This window comes from Panthera leo, chromosome A1, assembly GCF_018350215.1.
Source record: "Panthera leo isolate Ple1 chromosome A1, P.leo_Ple1_pat1.1, whole genome shotgun sequence".
NCBI classification, from domain to species: Eukaryota; Metazoa; Chordata; class Mammalia; order Carnivora; family Felidae; genus Panthera; species Panthera leo.
This window is the reverse complement of record NC_056679.1, coordinates 159,915,541-159,937,804: the sequence shown is the minus strand read 5'-3', so window position 1 is coordinate 159,937,804 and position 22,264 is coordinate 159,915,541. Positions and strand designations below refer to the sequence as shown.

Here is a 22,264-nt window from a genome sequence, read left to right as displayed (position 1 = left end):
GGTCCTTTCCTTTTTCTTTGCGATCAAACTGGCTAACCAGCTTCTGGTTTCATTGGATCTGTTCTAATGTGTTTTTTTTGTTTGTTTGTTTGTTTTTTGGTTTCGGTAGCATTGATTTCTGCTCTAATCTTCATTATTTCCCGTCTTCTGCTGGTTTTGGGTTTTATTGGCTGTTCTTTTTCCAGCTCTTTAAGGTGTAAGATTAGGTTGTGTATCTGAGACCTTTCTTCCTTCTTTAGGAAGGCCTGGATTCTACATACTAATAATTTATCTGCACATTATAAGAGAGGGAAACTTGAAGTAGGAATAACATGCCAATGTAAATTACAAATTGTCATAGAGGAGATGGTGAGAAAATAAGGTAATCTCACAAGTGAGCTGGGCCTAATGTAGATGTGAATACTCAAAATAGACCTCTTTTATGAATGAGATGGGGAATAGTGATTAATTGCACTAAATAGCAGATACCTCCTATATCGAAATCCTCGACCATGGCTGAACTCACATTCTGTTTATACTTCTCAAACAACTACTTAAAGACTATTTAAAGGCCACCATATTTTCTAATAGGTGATAGAAAATAGAGGGTATTAGAAGAACCAGTTAGGCAAGATACTGTAGAAAGTTGTGTGGTAGACCTCTGGGAAGAATATCTGAATAAGATGGCAAAATAATGGTAACATGTATTTCTAACCATTATGTTACAAAACTGTGTAAAAACAAATGTGATATAAATATGGATATGTTTTAAAATATGATTTAATACATTAATGTACATTTGTTTAATACATTATTTAATAACATTTAAAATATAAATGAATATATAAATACATTTTTATGATTTTGAGATGTTTTTAATTATTTCATTATTGATGCACTATGGTAAGATTCCTGTGCTTTTGTACCTGCTTTTTTGTTTTTTTGTAAATTCCACTTAACATACATTGTATTATTAGTTCCAAGTGTATAATATAGTGTGATTCACCACTTCCATACAGCACCCAGTGCTGATCACAAGTGCACTGCTTAGTTCCCATCACCTATTTAACCCATCTTCCCACCCCTTTCCCCTCTGGTAACCATCACTTTATTCTCTGTAGTTAAGAGTCTGTTTGTTTCTCTCTTTTTTTCCTCAATGATCATTTGTTTTATTTTTTAAATTCCACATATGAGTGAAATCATATGCATGTACCTGCCCTTTTTTTTTACTAGTATTTGGTTCTAAATCTGACACAGGTGTTTCATATTTCTTGTTAAATATTTCCATGCAAGAACTACAAAATGACTATAGATGAGCAATACAGGTGAGCTTTATTTGTGACACCAATACTATACACATTTGGAGATGATAACTTTGGTAGAGATCCAAATAAAACAGTATCTAGTTATCTGCTGATTCATGCAATAGTTGCACTGCTGAAAAAAACTATAATGTTCATTTAAACTCTTATTTACATTGAAATAGAGGGTGAATTGAGACTCAAGATAATTTTAAAAGTTTTGAAAAATCATTTGAAGGAAAAGACTCAGGATAGTTTTTCTTTGTGTCTGAATGTACAATTTAGTGCAGAGGGTCTAGTGTCCCAGGTCACTGTGTTCTTAAGTACTCGTAAGCCCACCTAATCATTGCAAAAGCTACAGTGTTCCTATAAATTTTCAAAATATCCCTTTGGGTGCTATTTGATATAGAACTGCTAACCTTGAGAAATAGGGCAAATTACTGCACATCAATTTTTGTGTATTTTGGAAGTCTTCGTTTTATGGCAGGATTTCATCATTAACCTGGGGTATGGTTCATAGAATTTTGAACTATGTGGAATATGAAACATTAATTAGAATTAAGGAAACAGATAGAAATTGTTATAAATTTACCCCTTTTTTTCCTTCTCAGCTAAAAGATAAAAATTACTGTTATCCCTTTAAAAAAATAAAAAGCAAATAAAATCTGTTCAAAATGCAAGAAGTATACAACCATAAAATACTCTTTAAATTGAAGAAATTTAGCTTTTATATATATTGTTATATATTTTTTAATTTTTGACTAGTGAAAATTTCACATAGTATGAGCTTCACTTTATGTACAGTATTTGGGTATTTCGCATTAGCAAAACAAATCCTTTTTGCTACATTGTATTTTCATTGTGTGTATCTTTACAGGTGAATATTTATCGTCTAGTTACGAAGGGATCAGTTGAAGAGGATATTCTTGAAAGGGCCAAAAAGAAGATGGTTTTAGATCATCTTGTGATTCAGAGAATGGACACAACTGGGAAGACAGTACTACATACAGGTTCTGCCCCGTCAAGGTAGTTACCTTAATATATTTTTAAAAAGTCATTTTATAATCGTACTGTACTCATTTTCCTGAAATGTTACATGCTATAAGCAGATCTTTGAAGCACTATGTTTAGTATTGTGATTTTTTAATTTTTTAAAGCATTGGAGTAATTTCTAGTCAAAGGCACACGTTCATTACTGGTTTTTATCACTCAAATTTTGTTAAGTCTTGGAAGAAATTCCTTTAATTTCCAGGTTTCAAGTACTTTACTTTTAAAATAAGTAAACTAAAAATATTTCGCCTAACTCTGTCATATAACTTCCATAGAGTTGACTGTGTCAATAATTAATAAAAGTGCAACATAAATGTTAAATTGTTAACTGTTAGTAGTATTAAGCATTTTTGTTTTCCTTGGTTTTAGTTCTACTCCTTTCAATAAAGAAGAATTATCAGCCATCTTAAAGTTTGGTGCTGAGGAACTTTTTAAGGAACCTGAAGGAGAAGAACAAGAGCCCCAGGTTAAAAAAAAAAAAAAAAAAAAAAAAAAAAAAATATATATATATATATATATATATATATTATATATATATATATATATATATATATTATATATATGACATTACTTTAAACTATAAGCATAAGGTGTATTTACTTTAAAATATATTAAAGTATACTTAATAAAGATTTCTTTCTAATTACAGGAAATGGATATAGATGAAATCTTGAAGAGGGCTGAAACTCATGAAAATGAACCAGGCCCTTTAACTGTAGGAGATGAATTGCTTTCCCAGTTCAAGGTAGATTTTCTTTCTTTTTTATTTTTCTTTGTAATTATTTCAGTTGATAGTGATTATTTTTTTGTCATTACGTGTTTTCTTAAAACCTCTTTAAGCACAATCAGCAAGTGCTTAACATTTTTGTTTTAAAATTTGGTATGGTGTATGAAAACTTTTCTCCCTTATACTGACAAAGCAGTAGCAGCTTGATGTGGAAAGGACCAAATTGTATATGAATAGGTACATTTAGTGGAATGAGGAGGGCAGTTATTTCCTAATTAGCATGTAAAAAAATGCTTGGCAAATAGCAGGTCTTCAAATATTTGGGCAAATGAGGGAACGTGGTATCTCTAAATTTAGATTTCTGTGACCAAAGGCTTTTAGCTACTGTTTGTTGGAGTAGTTCTACAGTTTTTGACATTAGATTAAATTAAGCATTATCACAACTAAGAAGATCCAAGTTAATCAGTCCAAGTAAGCAATGAGCTCCTGTTAGTACTTATAAATACTCCTGGTTTCATGAGAGCTAAAAAGGTTGCAAGCAGTCCTAAAGCGGCAGAAGTCAACCAACCTCACAGAGTAAGTTGTATGCCACTTTAGTATGAAGAAGCAGTTCCTCTATAGCCATTTTCAACAAATTGAAGTTTTTCAAATGGCGAGGGTTTTTTTTTGTTTTTTTGTTTGTTTTAATTTCTTTTGTGTGTGTGTGTTTATTTTTGAGAGAGAGAGCAGCAAGCAGGGCAGGGTCAGAGAGAGAGAGACAGAATCCGAAGCAGGCTCCAGGCTCTGAGCTGTCAGCACAGACCCTGATGTGGGGCTTGAACCCATGGACCATGAGATCATGACCTGAGCCAAAGTCAGACGCTTAACCAATTGAGCCACACAGGCGCCCCCACAAACTGGAGGTTTTAAGGAGCAGTCCAGTTTGTGTCATTTGTTCATTCACCAGTTATTTATTGAGCACCTGTAGTGTGGCATGCACCAGGGACATAGCAATGAATAAAAACTTTTTTAATTTTAGTGAATCACTCTGGCTGCAGTGTGGAGGATATACTATAATGGAACAAGAATTAAAAGCAAGGTGATAAGTTAGAAGACTATTCTTTAATCTTGAGAAATAAACGTTTCTGGAACCAGTACTCATTCTGGTGTGATGAACTCTACATTAAGTTATACTGTTTGGTTTTAATTTGACTAACTGGCAGTCTGAAAAAAATGTCACTGATAAGCTAACCAAAATACAGATTATTTTTACACCAGTGAGTTGATACTCATACTGCTGACTTTAGGATTTTCATCACACTTAAATAATAGACATGAGAAATGAACACTATTTGTGCAGTGTTATTCCTTACACAGGGTGAGCATAGGTTCTTTCATCTAGCTTCTGTAAGTTTTAATGTTCCACTATTGGCAGTTAGCTTTAATGAGTGCTTTCTGTGTACCAGTCTTCATAGTTCTTTAAATGTATTCTCTCATTTAATCTTCACAGAGTTAGTGAGCTCTTTTTATCCTTTTTTTTAAGAGATGAAGAAACTAGGAACCTAAGTAAGTTTATGGACTCAGAGCTCTTTGTGTTTTGTTAGCTCTTTGTACTATTTATTATGATCCTAAAAATAAGAATATTGTATTGTCTACAGCACTTTGTAATACATGCATTGGTGTGGTATTTTCTGCAGAAGATGATTAGCATGTTACTATACATTATTTTGTTATTCTTTTAACTAATTTTGTTGAGCAGCAGGACAAAAGAGAATCATTCATGGAAGAGATTTCTTACAAGTCTTTTGGTTTGATCTACTTTGACCTAATAAAGAAATCATAATAAAGAACTAATAAAGAACTTAGTTTAGCAGGTAATTTTGGTTCAATCCATAGTCATATTCATTATCCTGAGGATATTTAAGTTTTATTGTCTTGTTCTGGCATGTCACTTCCTCTTCTCTGAAATGTAAAATGTAATTTAAGGATGAGTTCTTCTTTAATGCTTACTGTTTCTTAAAATTCTGGAATTTAAGGTTGCCAACTTTTCAAACATGGATGAGGATGACATTGAGTTGGAACCAGAAAGAAATTCAAAGAATTGGGAGGAAATAATTCCTGAAGATCAACGAAGACGATTAGAAGAGGAAGAAAGACAAAAGGAACTTGAAGAAATTTATATGCTCCCAAGAATGAGAAACTGTGCAAAACAGGTGACATTTTAATCTAAAATATATGTCTGTTGATGTAAGAGTAGTCATATCTGGGCTGATCTGGTTTTGTTAATAAGGCATACTGGTCCATCCTTTTCTTCTTTTGTAAGTGTTTTCTTCTGATTTGATAATTTTTGCCTTATAAAATGAGTTGGAAGGTATTCTCTCCTCTTCTGGTTTTGAGAAGAGTTTGTATAGAATTGGTATTCTTCACTAAATGTTTGGCGCTATTTGTCAGGGAAACCTGCCTACATCCCAGGCAGAAATGGAGCCAAATAACATGTGTTTGGTTTGAAAGTGCCCATATACAGTTTCTTATTAGTGATTATTTCTGCCAACCCCAAAACGATCTCCTTTTATGGTACATGGGAAGCATAGCATTATATTACATCTTGTCAAAGTATGAAAGGAGAGTAGAATGAGTGAGAACTGTATACCAAGCTTGACTTTGAATTAGCTTCAGCATATTAGGGGTTCAGAATATGCACTGTGACTGTGGAAAGACTCCAAAGACTTATTAGAAAGTATGTTTTGATGTTTCTGTTAAATAATGGATGTTATAAATAAATAGTTACTTTAATTTTCATTTGAAAAAATTAGCAGTGAGGTTCTGTAATTCTGTGTTTATGTTATTTGATTAATTGCTTGTTGATAATTTTTCTCATATTTTTACCGAAGGACAATCTTGTATTTTCCTGCTGATTTATGATAATGTTTTAAAAAAATATTAGGGCTGTTACTAACTCTTTGCCATTAACCTGCCATGTTTTTCTCTGTTTTATTTGCTTTTTAATATTATTTATAGGAAATTTTTGATATACAGACCACATTTGAATTTGTTCTGTTGATCTTTTGTAGTGTTTTCTTTGCTCTTACCATAGAAGCTGCCTTTAAGCTTCGGTAAATTTTTGTTTTCAATTCCAGATTAGTTTTAATGGAAGTGAAGGGAGGCGCAGTAGAAGTAGGAGATATTCTGGATCTGATAGTGACTCGATCTCAGAAAGGAAAAGGCCAAAGAAACGTGGAAGACCACGGACTATCCCTCGGGAGACTATCAAAGGATTTAGTGATGCAGAAATTCGGCGGTAAGATGACATAAGACTATTTTACTTCAACTTGATTTTTTTAGAAGGTGAAATAAAATATACAAATCCCATATTTTCAAAGATTAAAATGAAAGTTTTAGAGGAGGCAAATATATGATTGTGCAGGGATTAGATGATTCTGGTTTTGGGTGTTCATTATAGCTATGAAAAATAAAGTTTGATTATCTAGTCTCTGCATGTTATTTATTGTTAGTCTATTTAGACTGCTACATTTTTTTGCTTTTACTAATCTGGTTCAGAATAGTGGCCCTATTGAATAATGTATATTTTAGTACATTCGATTTGTTTATTAAAATTTCTCACTGCATTTATGATTCCCAGCGTTACTATTTTTATGTGAGAATACTTTAGTTCCATATTTTTCTAGTTTTCTTTAACACTGAGATTTGTCTTTTGAAAGTAACAATGTTAAAAGTATTTCTGATATGTCCAGGTAGGAATTGAGGTAAGATAGTCATGTAGGATAAATTGTAGTTCTCTTTCAAAATACGCGTTTCTTTATACACGTTTATTTAAGGGGAACGGGATAACAGCCAACTTTTGTTTATGTCAATTTTTGCTTATGAAATTTGTGAAAAGGTTGCTCATTGCTGTATTTTGGGAGTTTGTTGTTTCTTTCAAGTCATTGTAACTCTTTTCTTTTAAACCATAGACCTGACTGATAAAGTTCTTCCTCCTTCTTTCTACCAGAAAACTAAATATATTGTTAGATTTTATTAAGAGTACTTTTATGACCACCTGATTTGCTGGACTTTCTGTCTTTAGTTGAAGAACATTTCAGCTTCTACTTTTCCTGGATATTTTCCCTCATCCATCAACCACTTGGGTAGCTTTGTTCTTAAGTAAAATTTTTATTTTCCATTGTTGGTATAATACCATACATCTGAGTTAAAGGTATTATTCAGAAAACAGTACTTGGAATTTGAGGAGGAGTAGTATGATTGATAATTTGGGAGACACTTCCTGTGGTAGCCTTGAACTTGTCTTGTGAAAACAATAAAGTAATTTCTAAAATAAAATTTAGCTTCTATTGTTTTATTTATATTGGTTTCTGAACATCATCCTGGGTGTAAAAATATGTCTTGTCTTACTTGGTATATCTTAATGTTTTAACATTTTTGTCTTTAGCATAGTTTATTCATTTGTGTTGGTAGTAAACAGTACCTTGAATTAATTTTTGAACTAACAAGTATTTTCTTATTTCTGTATATTTACAAATCTATTTTTTAATGGATAGTGAAGCCCACATTTAAACCAAACAATTATTTTCTGTTAGGTTTATCAAGAGTTACAAGAAGTTTGGTGGCCCTCTGGAAAGGTAAACATGTTTGTCATTCTCATAGAATTACATGTGGGTTACATGCCGTCAGCTTTATTTACTTATGCTAATACTCACTTTAGCTATTTTGTTAAATTTGCTTTAAAAGTCATTTACAAAGTCTGTAGAAAGCAAATTTCAAGTAGACTTTTAAAAAGATTTCTATATTCTCAATTCCTTCTAGTCTCTAAAATTTTATCCACAAATGAAGTTTTCTTTAAAATACATAGATCTATAAAATACTCAACATTTTTTTTAATACTCATTGTTTTCATAATTGTACTTTGCATATGCTTTTATCCCTTTTTTTTTCCATCACAAACATGAAAAGCAGATTTATCCTTCCAGAAGGTGAGCTGCTAATTTCAGTCTTTTGACTTAAAGACCAGTTCTGTTGCCCTACTAGGGAAATTTTCTTAAGTTTCCCTAATTAGAGTTCCTTCTTATACCAGCTATTAAAATTCAGATTATCAGGACAGGTTTTTTTTTTGTTTTTTTTTTGTTTTTTTTTTTTTAAGTTAATGGTTAATCTCAGTAATTGTTGGTGATTTGAATATTCTTTGACCTTTGGTTGTGGCTAACCCACTGTCTGAATATACAGTAGCAAAGACTCAAATTGGCTTAGTTCTATTTTTTCTCTCTTAACCTCCATTTTAAAAGTATTTGTTTTGTTTTGAATATTTAGAGTACTATACTGTATTTATCGAAAAAAATCCAGAGAACTGGACCTGCCCAGTTCAAGCTTGTGTTGTTTAAAGTTCATCTGTATTACAGTGCTTAACTGCTTTTGAATTTAATATTTGATTGGTTATTAAAAGCTTTTACAGAATTATTACATAATCTTCAATTTGAAGCATACCATTCTGTAATGAATTGGTTAACTGTATTATTCTTGAATATATAAATGAATTGTTTCCCTGCCAAATATTTTAACATTTAAAAAAAAATTTTTTTTTTATTGTATTTTTTTTTTTAATGTATCTTGTGCCAGTTATCTGAACCAGAATTTGTAGGGTATGGAAAGTGACTTGTAGAGCTTGAGATAAAGTGAAACTTAGTCTCCCTTAAATGGTGCCACTTTATTCTGCATGTTTACCTGAGAATTATATTATTTCATTAACAGATTAGATGCAATTGCTCGGGATGCTGAATTAGTTGATAAGTCAGAGACCGACCTCAGACGACTAGGAGAATTGGTACATAACGGTTGCATTAAAGCTCTAAAGGATAATTCTTCAGGAACAGAACGAACAGGTAATATTAAAGTGAGAATGATTTAAAGGGAGGTAAATAGAAGTTTCAAATTATGCTTTTATTGAGTTTGGTATGTATTATATCTTAGCTACCTATTCATCACTCTTGAAAGATGCTTTAAAAAACAAAGCAGGACCATTCCTGGGTAATAGGAAATGGGTAATAGAATTGTATTACTGAAACCAATAGAGTTTGTCTTTCTGTCTGGTATATTCTAGCTGGTAGGTAGCATTAGGTGTTACTGTATTTTTTGTATATAAATGGCTAGGAAAAGATAGTGTACATGTATAATATTGTTTTGGGGCATAATTACTTCATTATGCTTATTTTGTAATTTACCTAAATGAAAATATTTAGATAAGATTTAGTAATAAAATGTACTGGAAAAAATCATGCTAGAACTCTATTTAGAAGGTGACAGCATTAATAGATTGAAGTATCTTGTGCAATTGATAAAACAATTAAGAAATGCTTTCTGTGAAATGCTTTCTGTGAATTCACATCTGCTATAATGTAAGTACTAGTATGTACTGAAAAATCTTGTAGTGAATTTAGAGTTTGCCAACAAGTGCCCCCTCCCAATAATATAAACAGGTAAAATGAATTGATTAGCTAAATAAGTAATGCTTATTAATATACATCATAGTGTATCTTGCTTAGAATTGTATATTTCATACTTTTTTATGTCTTAAAAAAAATTAAGGTGGTAGACTTGGAAAAGTGAAGGGTCCAACATTCCGAATATCAGGAGTACAGGTGAATGCCAAGCTCGTCATCTCCCATGAAGAAGAATTGATACCATTGCATAAATCCATTCCTTCAGATCCAGAAGAAAGAAAACAGTGAGTTACTTACTATACCCATTATAAAATATTTATTGTTAATAATTCAGCTGTGTATGGATGTTCAAAATGTTTTTTTATGTCACTGGCTAGCTTGAATGAAATGTTTTTAAAGATAAAGTAAAGCATAGTATTTTGAAGTTCTAATAATTTAAATATGTTTTTCAAAATTTTAATATGGCAGTTATAAACTTGACAGTGGTTATTAACTTTGTTATTAGGTATACTATCCCATGCCATACAAAGGCAGCTCATTTTGATATAGACTGGGGCAAAGAAGATGATTCCAATTTGTTAATTGGTATCTACGAATATGGATATGGAAGCTGGGAAATGATTAAAATGGATCCTGACCTCAGTCTAACACACAAGGTACTTAAATATTTGTTTCTGTTGACCATTGATGTTAGATTTTTGCTTTTAAATTATGTTAGAAATTAATTAGACTGATGGGAAACCAAGGCCCTAACGAGCTGTATGACCTTGGCTTCTTGGTTTTCATGAAGGGGTTGAATTTAAATGATGTGAGATTTTGCTTTACCTCTAAAATTATATACTTGTTACTAAGGCATAGGTATATTTTTCTTCATAGCATTAAGTTTAAACCTCTAATTCCATCATTATCTTATTTTTAGCAAAAAAATGATTCTGAAATATTTTATAATTTTTTGCTAAAATCAAACAATATTTAGGGATTTTGGTGATTTGATACTACCCTAGTAGCTAAAATCATTTCTTTGCCTAAACTGGAAAACAGGGGAAGCATTGCCTTATCTTTTTATCTTATTTAAATTATATTTTTATATTTTACTTTTTCACAGACAGAGGGGAACCTTTTGATATTGGTGCTGTGTCATTTGTTGCCTGTGAGGCCAAACTTAAAATAGTTTAAAATCCCACTGTGGATATTTTCTCAAGGTGCATGCTTTGGGTCACCTTAAATAGATGATAACATTGTTCTAGGACTCTTTGTATACTGTACAGTTAAATGTACTGTTATTGAGAAAGGAAGGATATCTAAGAATACTGTAATGTTTAATATTAAACACTGAATGCTAAATACACTTGTATATTGGAAAAGAAATTTTTAACCTCACACTTTGTATTATTATTTTGAATGTAGGCATTTTTTTTTCATGTATTTATTTAGAACTTATTCCCAGGCAAATTAAATCTTTGCTGTGGCGCAGGTATATAAAAATGTATTTTGCACTCTTAGTTGTTTAATGCCCATAAATTTTAACAGTTGTAACCTGTCAGTAAATTATATGTATTTCTTTCAATGAGTGAGAATTTTTTAGGCAGTAACAGTTTCATGTAATTTATTAAGAACAACCTGAGAAAGTTAATTTCTTTCAGATTCTTCCAGATGATCCTGATAAAAAACCACAAGCAAAGCAGTTGCAGACACGTGCAGACTACCTCATCAAATTACTTAGTAAAGATCTTGCAAGAAAAGAAGCTCAGAGACTTTCTGGTGCAGTAAGTTAAAACTTAGTGCTTGAGAGCAATTTACTTTTCAGTAAGTGTAGTTTAGTGATAGCCCTAGACATCTGAGTCTAATATGACCTTACAAGTGTATTTTTCTATATTTTAGTAGCTTTAATTGTATATGGTGATATTTGCCTTCAGTTGTCTCTGTATTTCTTTTAAAACTGGTAAGTCTTTCAGAAGTAGGATCCTGGGTTGTGTGTGTGTGTGTGTGTATGTGTGTGTTTCCTGGTGTTTGGATAGGTGGTGGGGGCAACTTGTTTAGAGAGGAGTAATTTTTGAGAGGTCGGGCCTCTATGACTATTTTATTTGGTGTTATTGGAGAGCTAAAGGTACAGCATTAAAGGTCACAGAGCTTATTTATGAGAGGGGTTCAGAAGAGTAGGAAAAATACACTGAAAGAGAGGTCATTGGAAACAGTCTTTACAATTTACATTATAATCACAATGTGATTATATAATTACATTGTGTAAAATAATTTTTATGTAAAATAATTTTAATGCTATCTCTGTTAGGATCAAATTTAGTTGAAGATAATTGTAAATTAGGAAGGTGAAAAACCTTCCATTTTTTTCAACTTCCACTTTGCTTTAATTCTTTTTTAAAGGAATAATTATAGTTAGTATCAGTTACTCATGATAATATGTACTTGACTCATTAAATTATGTCAGTTTTGTTGACTTTCTAAGATTGGTGTAACTTATTACCAATAGACCAAGGATTGGGTAGGAATATGTATTAACTTTTAAGATTTACTACTTAAGGAATTTTTTAAAATTGAATCTCTGGAGTTGGTTAGAATAAAATAATTATTTTTAGGGAGGTTCAAAGAGGAGAAAAGCAAGAGCTAAGAAGAATAAAGCATTGAAGTCTATAAAAGTGAAAGAAGAAATAAAGAGTGATTCTTCACCCTTGCCCTCAGAGAAGTCTGATGAAGATGATGATAAGGTAAGAATGTGTTTTGGAAGAACAGCCTTTTTGTATTAGAAAGGGAACATAACGTGTTTTAGTATACTTGCCATTTAAAAATTGAACTAAGACCTAAAATTTTACATTTAGGTACTGAAGTTCATTTTGTGTAGTTTATTACATAGTCTCACATGCAGAACAGAATTCTACTTGTCCCATAGAATGTCACTAAGAGGGATAGAGCAAAGGTTCTTCCTTTTCAGAGGTTTGCCATTTAAATGAGGTTCTGTCTCCTTTAATTTTATTTTGAATGGGACTGGCTTACTTTAGTTTTTATAGGAAGGTTGAACATTGCATGTATCATTATTAATGGGATTCTGGGTTATTTCTTTCCGAATCCACATACATGCAATCCATAGTCATACAAAGAAAGAAATTAGTCTTTGTCAAGATTTGGTTAGTAATACATTGGCCATACTTGCACTTTTCAGGATGAGATCACTTCTGTGAAACATCCAAATAAAAAAATTAAAACAGAAAGAGACAGTGAAGAAAGACCTGAGCCAGATGTTTTTATAAAGAAGGAATCAGAAGAAAAGAGGGAAGCAAAAGAAAAAGAGAATAAAAGAGAACTTAAAAGGGAGATAAAAGAAAAAGAGGATAAGAAAGATTTAAAGGAAAAAGATTTTAAAGAGAAAAGAGAAAACAAAGTAAAAGAAGCTATACAGAAAGAAAAAGACATAAAGGAAGAAAAGGTATGCAAATCGTAATGTAAAACTTAGAAAGTGACAAAATCAACATATTTACATTTTAGGAAAATAAACTGCCTATCAGCCCAAATTAGCCTGAATAAGTTCTTTAAAAATACATGTGGGTATCTAGAAGAGGAGAAAAATAGGTTTGGATCTGTTTTTTTAAATGCCTTACCTGTAGGGTAATGTTACACAGTAATTTATTTTTGGTTTCCCCAAATAAAATTGGGGAAAGATAAAGAGTATGGAATGTGAACAAGCAATTATAGAATAAAAAGATACATTAATTGTTTTCTGAAAGTGTTAATCATTTCACCTTTGTTGTTGCTGGATTTTTTTCCCCTTTTTCTTTAGTTGAGTGAATCCAAGTCTGATAGCAAGGAAAGATCCAAGAAATCTTCAGTGTCAGATGCTCCAGTTCATATCACAGCAAGTGGTGAACCAGTTCCCATATCTGAAGAATCTGAAGAGCTAGATCAGAAGACATTCAGCATTGTAAGTAGTAGACTTACTGGTTATTAGTAAGAATTCATATAATATTTTATTTTAATTGGCAGTTTTATCTTTTGGAGCTTTTAATTTAGAAATGTATTTGAATTGGGTAGTATTGCAATTCAGATTGATAAAGGCAATAGATTTAAATTTTGAAAGTTATAAATGTACAATTAACTTGGAAAAACTTCTTATTAAAGACTTTAGGGAAAGTCATTTAAGGAATACTTAGAGTGAATTTTTTTCCCTTCAACTTCAGAATTTTAAAGTTTTCAGTTCCTGAACCTTTTATCTATATAAAACAGTGCTTCTTATCTACAGTAAATGACTAGCTATTTTCCCCCCAGTATTTTATAGGCCAGTATTCTTAGAAAGTATAGTTAAAAAAATAATAATTTCATTAGAGAAGTGAAAGTAAGGGAAAAATACACAAAATGTAATAAGCCCACTGGGGCTTATGACAGACATAAAATTGCACTGTCAAATTGATATGAAGGTTTCTAAAATTTCTGTACCTGTCCCCCATTGTGGACTAGTACAAGTTCATAGACCTTGAGTAACACTGGTCTAAAAAATACTGGTTTTACATGGTACCATGCTTTTATGTTCATCAAAGTCAGAGAGGAACTATCTTGGCCTTTTTCCAGATGATTTATTTACTGAATATAATCAGGAAACCAAAATAGTCTCAACTGTGAAATTAACTGTGATACAAATTTTGAGGAAAACTTTATAGTGAGGTTGCAGTGTGGAAAAACAGTTTGGTATAGTAATTGAATATACTGGCTCTGGAGCCAGTTCAAAAAGTAAGTATAATGATTAAATGAGTTAATACATGGAAAGTTTTTCAGCTAGTGCCTTTATTTTAAGAAATTGTTGTAGTGGATGTTGTTATTGAATATAGACATGCCATCAGATTGATAAAGGACTAAAAGAATCCAGATACAGAGCAAAATGAAGAAGGAGTAATACTGTTAGAAAAAAAAGACTGCATGATATGAGACCGTTACAAATTATCCTTGAATAAGAGACATGCTGTTATTGGTAGCACCCAAAGTGAAAATTTATAGTCTGATATATAAATGTATATCTCATTGGGGCACCTGGGTGACTTGGTAAAGCATCTGACTCTTGATCTCGAGGTCTTGATCTCGAGGTTGTGAGTTCAAGCCCTACACTGGGCACATCCCCTGGGCATGGAGCCTCCTCAGAAAGAAAGTATCATATTTATATATAGTTACGGTATGCACAAATACGTGTAAATATATATTCTTATAAGAAAGTATTTCCTCTTTAGGATCCCTAGAATCTGAATCTTTGGCACTGCTAAGGTGTAATCTTAAGTCAAGTTTATCGCTGGTATAAATTAAATGCTAGACTTGAAAGGTGGAAATTTTCACTTCTAAAATCACGTTTTTGTTTTACCTACTGTACCATTCTAGATTCCCCGGGTTAACTTCTTGTCCTGTTTTCTTCTACTTTGTATCCTAACTAGAGAAGGTTGATCAGTGAACCCATTTATTCATTCCTGCTAATTCCATGGCATGCCCTAATAGGGCTTCAAATATTATTCATGCACTTTAAGTATAATAGTTCCTACCATAGGTTTTTCTCCTCCTTATTTTTGGCTGTTCACATCCCTCCAATCCCTAATAATATTGGAGACATTCAGATAAGCTACTCTTGTTCCTGTCTTCCATCTTACTTATTTGTACATATCTCTAGACTTTTCATTTCTGTGTCTTCAGGTTTACAGGCTGGCATTACTTAGCATCTTTTTAAGATTAATCTTTCTGTTTGTGACTTGGTTCTTCTTAACCTAGCGTATCCATTTTCTATTAATTTTTTATTTTAAACCCCTCTCTGTTGGGTAGAAATGGGAAGATAGATGGTGATGTGCTTTTGCTTTTCTGAGGTGAAAATGAACTCTTTGAACTGCTTCCTTTACCTGCTCGTTACTGAGTTTGGTGTAATTGCACCTCTCGCCTCTTTTCTTTGCCCACATTTCCTCCTTGGCTTTCTGACTTGTTCATGTAACTGCCTTAAAGGAAAATTTCCTGTTGTGCCCAATACATGAATTTCTTCTTCACTAACCTTCATAATTGATCTTAAAATCTCTTGTATTATGGAGATGAAGAATGGAATTATTTTAAACATGGACTCTGGAGCCAGAGCTTACGTGATTACGATTTTACTACTGTATAAATTTTATTTGGGAATAGCTATAATTATAAATTTAATGGCCTTTTCTCAGTCTTCATTTTCCTTCACATCCTTGCCTAATTTAACATCTTATTTTGTGCCTTATTGATCTGTCTCCTAAATGTGAGTATAATTTAATAGTCAAGAATGAATACAGAGTTCCAGGTCAGACCTGGGTTTGCCAGATGTTATTTCAGTCTGAACTTCAGTTTCTTCAATAAAATAAATAGTATTGCAAAGGCCTACTACTGGAATCAAAAGAGGTGCCTTTTACACAACACACAGCTTCTGATACATAGTAAGTACTTTATAAATATTTATTACCATTGCTCCATTTCCCATCTTCAGGCCCTGGCCTTAGCGCATGGATTTCAGTCATGAATTCCTCCTTTTTTCTTATCCCCTCCCCCCGCCCCCCAATCAGTCAATGAACAAATGATACTGGACTAAGCAAATGATATTGGCTCTGCCATACTGCTTCAAGCTACAGCCATCTCTTCCCTGGATTCTTTCAACAGCTTCATAGCTGTTTTCACCATTCCCACTCTATCCCCTGCTATATACCCTTTTCGTTCCTCAATGCATACTCCCCACAGCAACCAGAGTGATAGTGACTATCAGGGAGAATAAAGTCACCCCTCTTATTTTTTACTTAAAATCCTTGAGTGGCTTTCCCTCTCACTCAGTATTAAAAGATTCATAATTATAGGCCAAAAGATGCTGCATCTGATTTATTACTCCCATCATCTCTGCTACTTCCCTCACTTAGTAGGTCCCAGCCACACTGTCATTTATACTGTTCCTTTGAACATAAAAATTTTAGAACTTCCTCTGCTCAAAATGGCTTACTCCTTCATGTTCTTTAGATGTCTGCTCAAACATCACTCTTCTCTGATACTGTATATGAAGTAGAAACCTCTCTACTTTTTCTTGCTTTCTTTTTCTTTATCACAGTTGTCACCATCCAACACATAGTCTATTTATTTATTGGCTGTTTTCTCCTACTAGAGTACAGGTTCCACAAAGGCAAGGTGTCTTTTTATTTACTGCTCTGTCTCCTGAGTCTAGGACAATGCTGAGAACAGGGTATGCAGTCGAATGACATACACTGAATGAATCATTTTCTAGCAGAATATAAACTACCAAAATTGAACAAGAAGCAGGAAATGTAGAGAACAGATACAGGAGTAATGCTAAAAATTAGAAAAAGATTTCTTAAAAAAAAAATCAGGCCTGGCTGAGTTCTAATTTTAAGTAAAAAATATTTGATTCTAATGTTATTTAAGTTATTCCTGACAAAAGTTGGATAAGTTCCAAATGATCTGGACAAATAGGTCAGTAAAACAGAATAAAATCCACAGAAACAATTCCACACATAATATAGACAGTTAATTTATAATAAGAGTGGCCCTTCCACAGCAACAATACAAGGATTTTTTTTTTTTTTTTTTTTTTTTTTAGTGTTTATTTATTTCTGAGAAACAGCACGAGTGGGACAGGGGCAGAGAGAGGGGGAGACAGAGAATCTGATGCAGGCTTTAGGCTCTGAGCTGTCAGCACCAAGCCCGACATGGGCTTGAACTCACTAAATATATTGTCTGTAATTGATCCATCCTTAACATTCCTGAACTAACCCAACTTTACTACTTGTAAATTATTAATTATTATTAATCATTGTTCATTTTAAATTTGCTTTACATGTTAATATATATTAATATATGTTAATATATGTAAATTAGTTTGCTTTTTTAGTGATATTTTCATTCTACTTTTGGTGTAAGGTTATAGTTTGTTTTGTTTTTTAAATCTTTTATTTATTTTTGAGAGAGAGTGAGATCGAGCAGGGGAGGAACAGAGAGAGAGAGAGAATATGAAACACATTCCAGGCTCTGAGCTGTCGGCACAGAGCCCAAAGTGGGGCTTGAACTCACAAACCTTGAGATTGTGACCTGAGCCAAAGTTGGATGCCCAACCAAATGAGTCACCCAGGCACCCCTGAGGTTATAGTTTTTATTGCACAAATTGTATTTTAACTGAATCATCAATTTTTGTTATATCCTCTTTTTATTAGCATGCTAGTGATATGTAGGGTAAGGAAAAAGGTTTCTATCAAGTATCCCCAACTCTTTGAGTAGCCAAAATATGGTAAGAGCAAAATTCATTAGTTACTTTGTTTTGTCCCAAAGGTTTAGAAGAATAGACAATTTATACTTATAGGTCAATTGATTTTAATAGTTTGACAGCATATTTTATTTTATAAAAGGTCCTCATGTTTTTACATTTTGTTCTACATTAGAGTGAGTCTAGGGTATTAAGTTATAGTCTGAAATATTTTATTTTTTAACATTCTGTGTTTTAAGACTGCTTGATGATGATTGGGGCGCCTGGGTGGCTCAGTCAGATAAACACCCAAGTCTTGGATTCAGCTCAGGTCATGATCTCAACCTTGTACTGTCAGCATGGAACCTGCTTGGGATTCTCGGTCGGTCGGTTGGTCTGTCTGTCTCTCTCTCTCTTTCTCTCGGCCCCTCCCCCACACAAGTGCACATTTTCTGTCTCTTTCTCTCTCGAAATAAACTTTAAAAAAAAAAAAAAAAAGACTGCTTCATGATGTGTTGCAGTGCAGAAAGTAACCATTTTTACAGAAGGTAAATTAATCCAAAGCTTTTACATGCACAAAGGTTGAATTTAAATGATAATGAAAAACTTTACTTTCTGAAGATAATCTGAGGGAAAAAAACCCTGATATTTAAGAGCTGTGAGGCGAGCTTTAATGCTTATTTTAACATCAAACAGTGCTATATTTACTCATATAGATATCATTGAAAGAAGTAGATCTTTGTTGAATTCTTGTTTTTAATACATGTTCTTATTTTCCCATTTTAAAGTGTAAAGAAAGAATGAGGCCTGTCAAAGCAGCTTTGAAACAACTTGATAGGCCTGAAAAAGGCCTTTCAGAAAGAGAACAACTGGAGCATACTAGACAGTGTTTAATAAAAATTGGAGACCATATCACAGAATGTCTGAAAGAGTATACAAATCCTGAACAAATCAAGCAGTGGAGAAAGTAAGTGATGTACTTTTCAGGAAGTGTTAATTTCCTAAATTGTAATTATGTAACCATCTAATTGTCTCATATTTCAATTTATTTTTCCTATTCTGAAGTTTAGATAACAAAATACTATTTAAAGAAGTAATCTGAAGGCGATTGTTTTCATTTTTTCCCTTTAAAGCTTTTTATTTATGAATGATTGCTTAATTCACATCATGATAAGGCACAGGTGGCACCTCTGTCATTAAGAAATAGTCAACATTGTTTCATTAAAATTCAGATTGCATTTTATTTTTAAAAATCTCTGCACTTCACCAAATTCTTCTTAGTAATATCTTTAGTTTGCAGTTCCAAATAAACAAATTTGTTACATAAATTTAGCAATTCATCTTCCAGGTGTGAGTATATAGCCTTGTAAGAATTAATATTCTCAAACAGTGTAAAATGCACACTTTTATTTTCCCTTTCATTTTAGAAGCAGCAGCACAGTTGATCTTAAAATTTTAAGTCTGAGCTGCTGTATTATACAAATCACTTAATGATTACCAGATCAGATCAGTGTTAAGCCAAACTGCAAGACAAGTTAGGAATACTATAAAATGACCATAAACCAGTCCTGTCAGTTTATTAGTCTGCTGATTTCTTGCTTTATGCAGTGCAGCTACATACCAAAGCAAAAAACTGTAATGACATATTTCTGAAGGAGTGATGATTAAAGTTAAAAAAGAAATTCTATCCTTGTCCCCTTTCTCCTTAATGCACATTATCTGATGGTATCTTTACTCAGACTACTAACATAGCTTGTTTCTTTTATACCTAATATAAATCATAATACGAGTCCCTTTTTGACTTGTAAATTTACATATTTTTGGTTTCAATAGGATGGATTACTGCTTTTTTGCTCTAAAAGGCTATAAAATTAAGGGATTTGGAAGAGAACTAAAACAATGTTTGGTTTTATTTGGAGTCTTACCCAAATGGGGACACCACTTTGGCTCAGTGGGTGGAGCATGTGATTCTTGATCTCAGGGTCATGAGTTCAAGCCCCACGTTGGGTGTAGAGATTATTTAAAAAAAAAAAAAAAAGGTTGGAGTCTTAGCCATATAAAGTTTTTATTTTATTTTTTATTTATTTATTTTTGAGAGAGAAAGCACAAACAGGAAGGGGCAGAGAGAGGGAGACACAGAATCTGAAATAGGCTCCAGGTTTTGAGCTGTCAGCACAGAGCCCGATGAGGGGCCCGAATGCCCGCACTGGAGATCATGACCTGAGCCGAAGTCAAAGGTGTAAACAGCTGAGCCACCCAGGCACCTCCATATAAAGTTATTTCTTTATTTTTTTCTTTTTTTAAATTATTGTCAAGTTAGCTAAACATACAGTGTATACACTGTGCTCTTGGTTTTGGGGATATATTCCCATGATTCATCACTTCACATACAAAACGCATTGCTCATCCCAATAAGTGCCCTCCTCAATGCCCATCACCCGTTTTCCCCTCTCCTCCATACACCACCCCCCCATCAACCCTCAGTTTGTTTTCTGTATTTAAGAGTCTCTTACAGTTTGTAGAAATAATCTCTTTAGACTTTGTTCTACGGAAGGCTAAGTACATGTGTATGTGTTTCTACCTAGGGGATAAGGATTCCATGAAAAAGCTAAATATTTTCTACCAGACTGATTACCTGTTCTTTTTCTAGAAACCTGTGGATTTTTGTATCTAAGTTTACGGAGTTTGATGCAAGAAAATTACATAAGTTATATAAGCATGCTATTAAAAAACGGCAGGAATCTCAGGTAAATTGATGCATCATATTTTTCCTTTAATTTATGTTATTAAAACTGAGACATTCTTTCTTGTAGAAGAATTCAATTAATAAATGTAGGAGGAATAAAGGAAATACAGAATCACTGTCAGACCACAATAAAAGTTGCTGCAGGTAGATGTTCTGAAGGAAGCTAAAATTAGTGGCTGAGAAAATAAGATATTGGCATAGTCTAAAAGTATCTCATCTAAGATGTTTATTAATTACAAAGAGAAAAATAATGACTTTATAGAAGAGAAATCTGGTTACACCACCTTAAATGGTGAAGGGTAACATCAGCTAAAATAAGACCTATCAACTTCATGAACCATCAGTATAGTGTGCTAATAAGAAAGGTAGATCACTTCTGTGGAATTCTTGGCAAAAATGTATTACCTTAATTTGATCATGTGAAAATACCAGACAAACTCCAATTGAGAGAGGTATTCTACAAAATAACTGTCTTACATTTCAAAAGTGTCAAGGTCATTGAAGACAAAAAAACGTAAAAAGCTATTCATTAGATTAGAGGAAACTAAGAAGATAAGAAAACCCAATGTAATATGGAGTTCCAGATTGGATCCTGGAACAGAAAAGGGATCTTAGTGGAAAAATGTTAAAAATTTGAACACAGTTTCTAGTTCATTTCATAGTATTGTGCCAGTGTTAACACTTAGTTTTGATTATCATACTGTGGTGTTATGTGAGATGTTAACATTAGGAAAAGCTGGGTAAACAGCATATGGGAACTTTACTGTTTTTGCAGCTTTTCTGTAACTCTAAAATTATTTCAAGGTCGAATTTTTTAAGAAAGACAGTGTATGTTTAAAAAAAAAATCTGCAAGTGATGCATTTATACATGTGTATGAGAACTTCTTTCAGCATCAGGATTTCCATTTTGGGGTGTTTTTTCTTTTTCCTATTTTGTAAGGGTATTTGAAGCCACTTAAAAGATTCTTACATATGTGCATTTATTTTAGCAAAATAATGACCAGAACAGCAGCCTGAATGCTCAAGTAATTAGAAATCCAGGTAAGTGTTACTAATTGTTTTAGAAAGTAAATTTAAAAACTGTTTTCCTCTTTCAGGTTTGTTTTAGATGACACATACTCAGGTTTTAGTATTGAATCTTTTATCTTAAACAATAACTTTAGCTTATTAATTAACCTTTCCATAAATCAACCTTTTTTGCCAGTTTCAAGAAATGATAGAATAATTGTTAAAATGAATGTATTTTTAAACAATATTTAGAATATAATGTATTCTGTCTGTGCAAGAGTCACAAAAGTATAGTCTGAGAAGGAAATGGTCTCCAAATTGTTTCAGTTGTGGTTTTTCACACTTCAGAATACAGTAACCCTTTATAAGACTTAGCTCTGCCTTTATAGACCGGTTCTAAAGTCTTTAACAGTATTTGGCAACTGATTTTGTTTATCTGGATTTGAAATAAGAGTTCTTGTAATCTAGCAGCAAAGTTACTTTTGTTTACCATGTGTTTTTTTTAAGTCATTAACAAAAGCTGTACTCTTTTATCTAACAGATGTGGAAAGATTAAAAGAGAATACAAATCACGATGATAGCAGCAGGGACAGTTATTCATCTGATAGACACTTATCTCAGTATCATGATCATCATAAAGACCGACATCAGGGAGATTCTTACAAAAAGAGTGACTCTAGGAAAAGACCCTATTCTTCCTTTAGTAATGGTAAAGATCATCGTGACTGGGATCATTACAAGCAAGAAAGCAGGTAAACTGGATGGTTTTGCAGTTTTGCTTATTTGTGTCCTTCT

At 32.6% G+C, this 22,264-nt stretch overlaps 1 protein-coding gene across 2 annotated transcripts in view; it reads left to right on the top strand.

Moving 5' to 3' along the window:
• The window catches only part of CHD1 (chromodomain helicase DNA binding protein 1), a 76,141-nt gene that overhangs the window by 49,324 nt on the left and 4,553 nt on the right, over nt 1-22,264 (top strand). Inside the window, exons 20-36 of one of the 2 annotated variants that reach the window (XM_042944370.1) lie at nt 2,158-2,306; nt 2,700-2,796; nt 2,980-3,075; nt 5,073-5,249; nt 6,174-6,334; nt 7,632-7,673; nt 8,797-8,927; nt 9,631-9,769; nt 9,991-10,141; nt 11,129-11,251; nt 12,080-12,208; nt 12,661-12,924; nt 13,276-13,416; nt 18,504-18,682; nt 20,366-20,462; nt 21,451-21,502; nt 22,011-22,221. In XM_042944370.1, coding sequence (XP_042800304.1) covers nt 2,158-2,306; nt 2,700-2,796; nt 2,980-3,075; nt 5,073-5,249; nt 6,174-6,334; nt 7,632-7,673; nt 8,797-8,927; nt 9,631-9,769; nt 9,991-10,141; nt 11,129-11,251; nt 12,080-12,208; nt 12,661-12,924; nt 13,276-13,416; nt 18,504-18,682; nt 20,366-20,462; nt 21,451-21,502; nt 22,011-22,221 — 2,339 coding nt within the window. The remainder of the gene's footprint in view (nt 1-2,157; nt 2,307-2,699; nt 2,797-2,979; nt 3,076-5,072; nt 5,250-6,173; nt 6,335-7,631; nt 7,674-8,796; nt 8,928-9,630; nt 9,770-9,990; nt 10,142-11,128; nt 11,252-12,079; nt 12,209-12,660; nt 12,925-13,275; nt 13,417-18,503; nt 18,683-20,365; nt 20,463-21,450; nt 21,503-22,010; nt 22,222-22,264) is intronic. The other variant, XM_042944378.1, reaches the window with a different exon arrangement.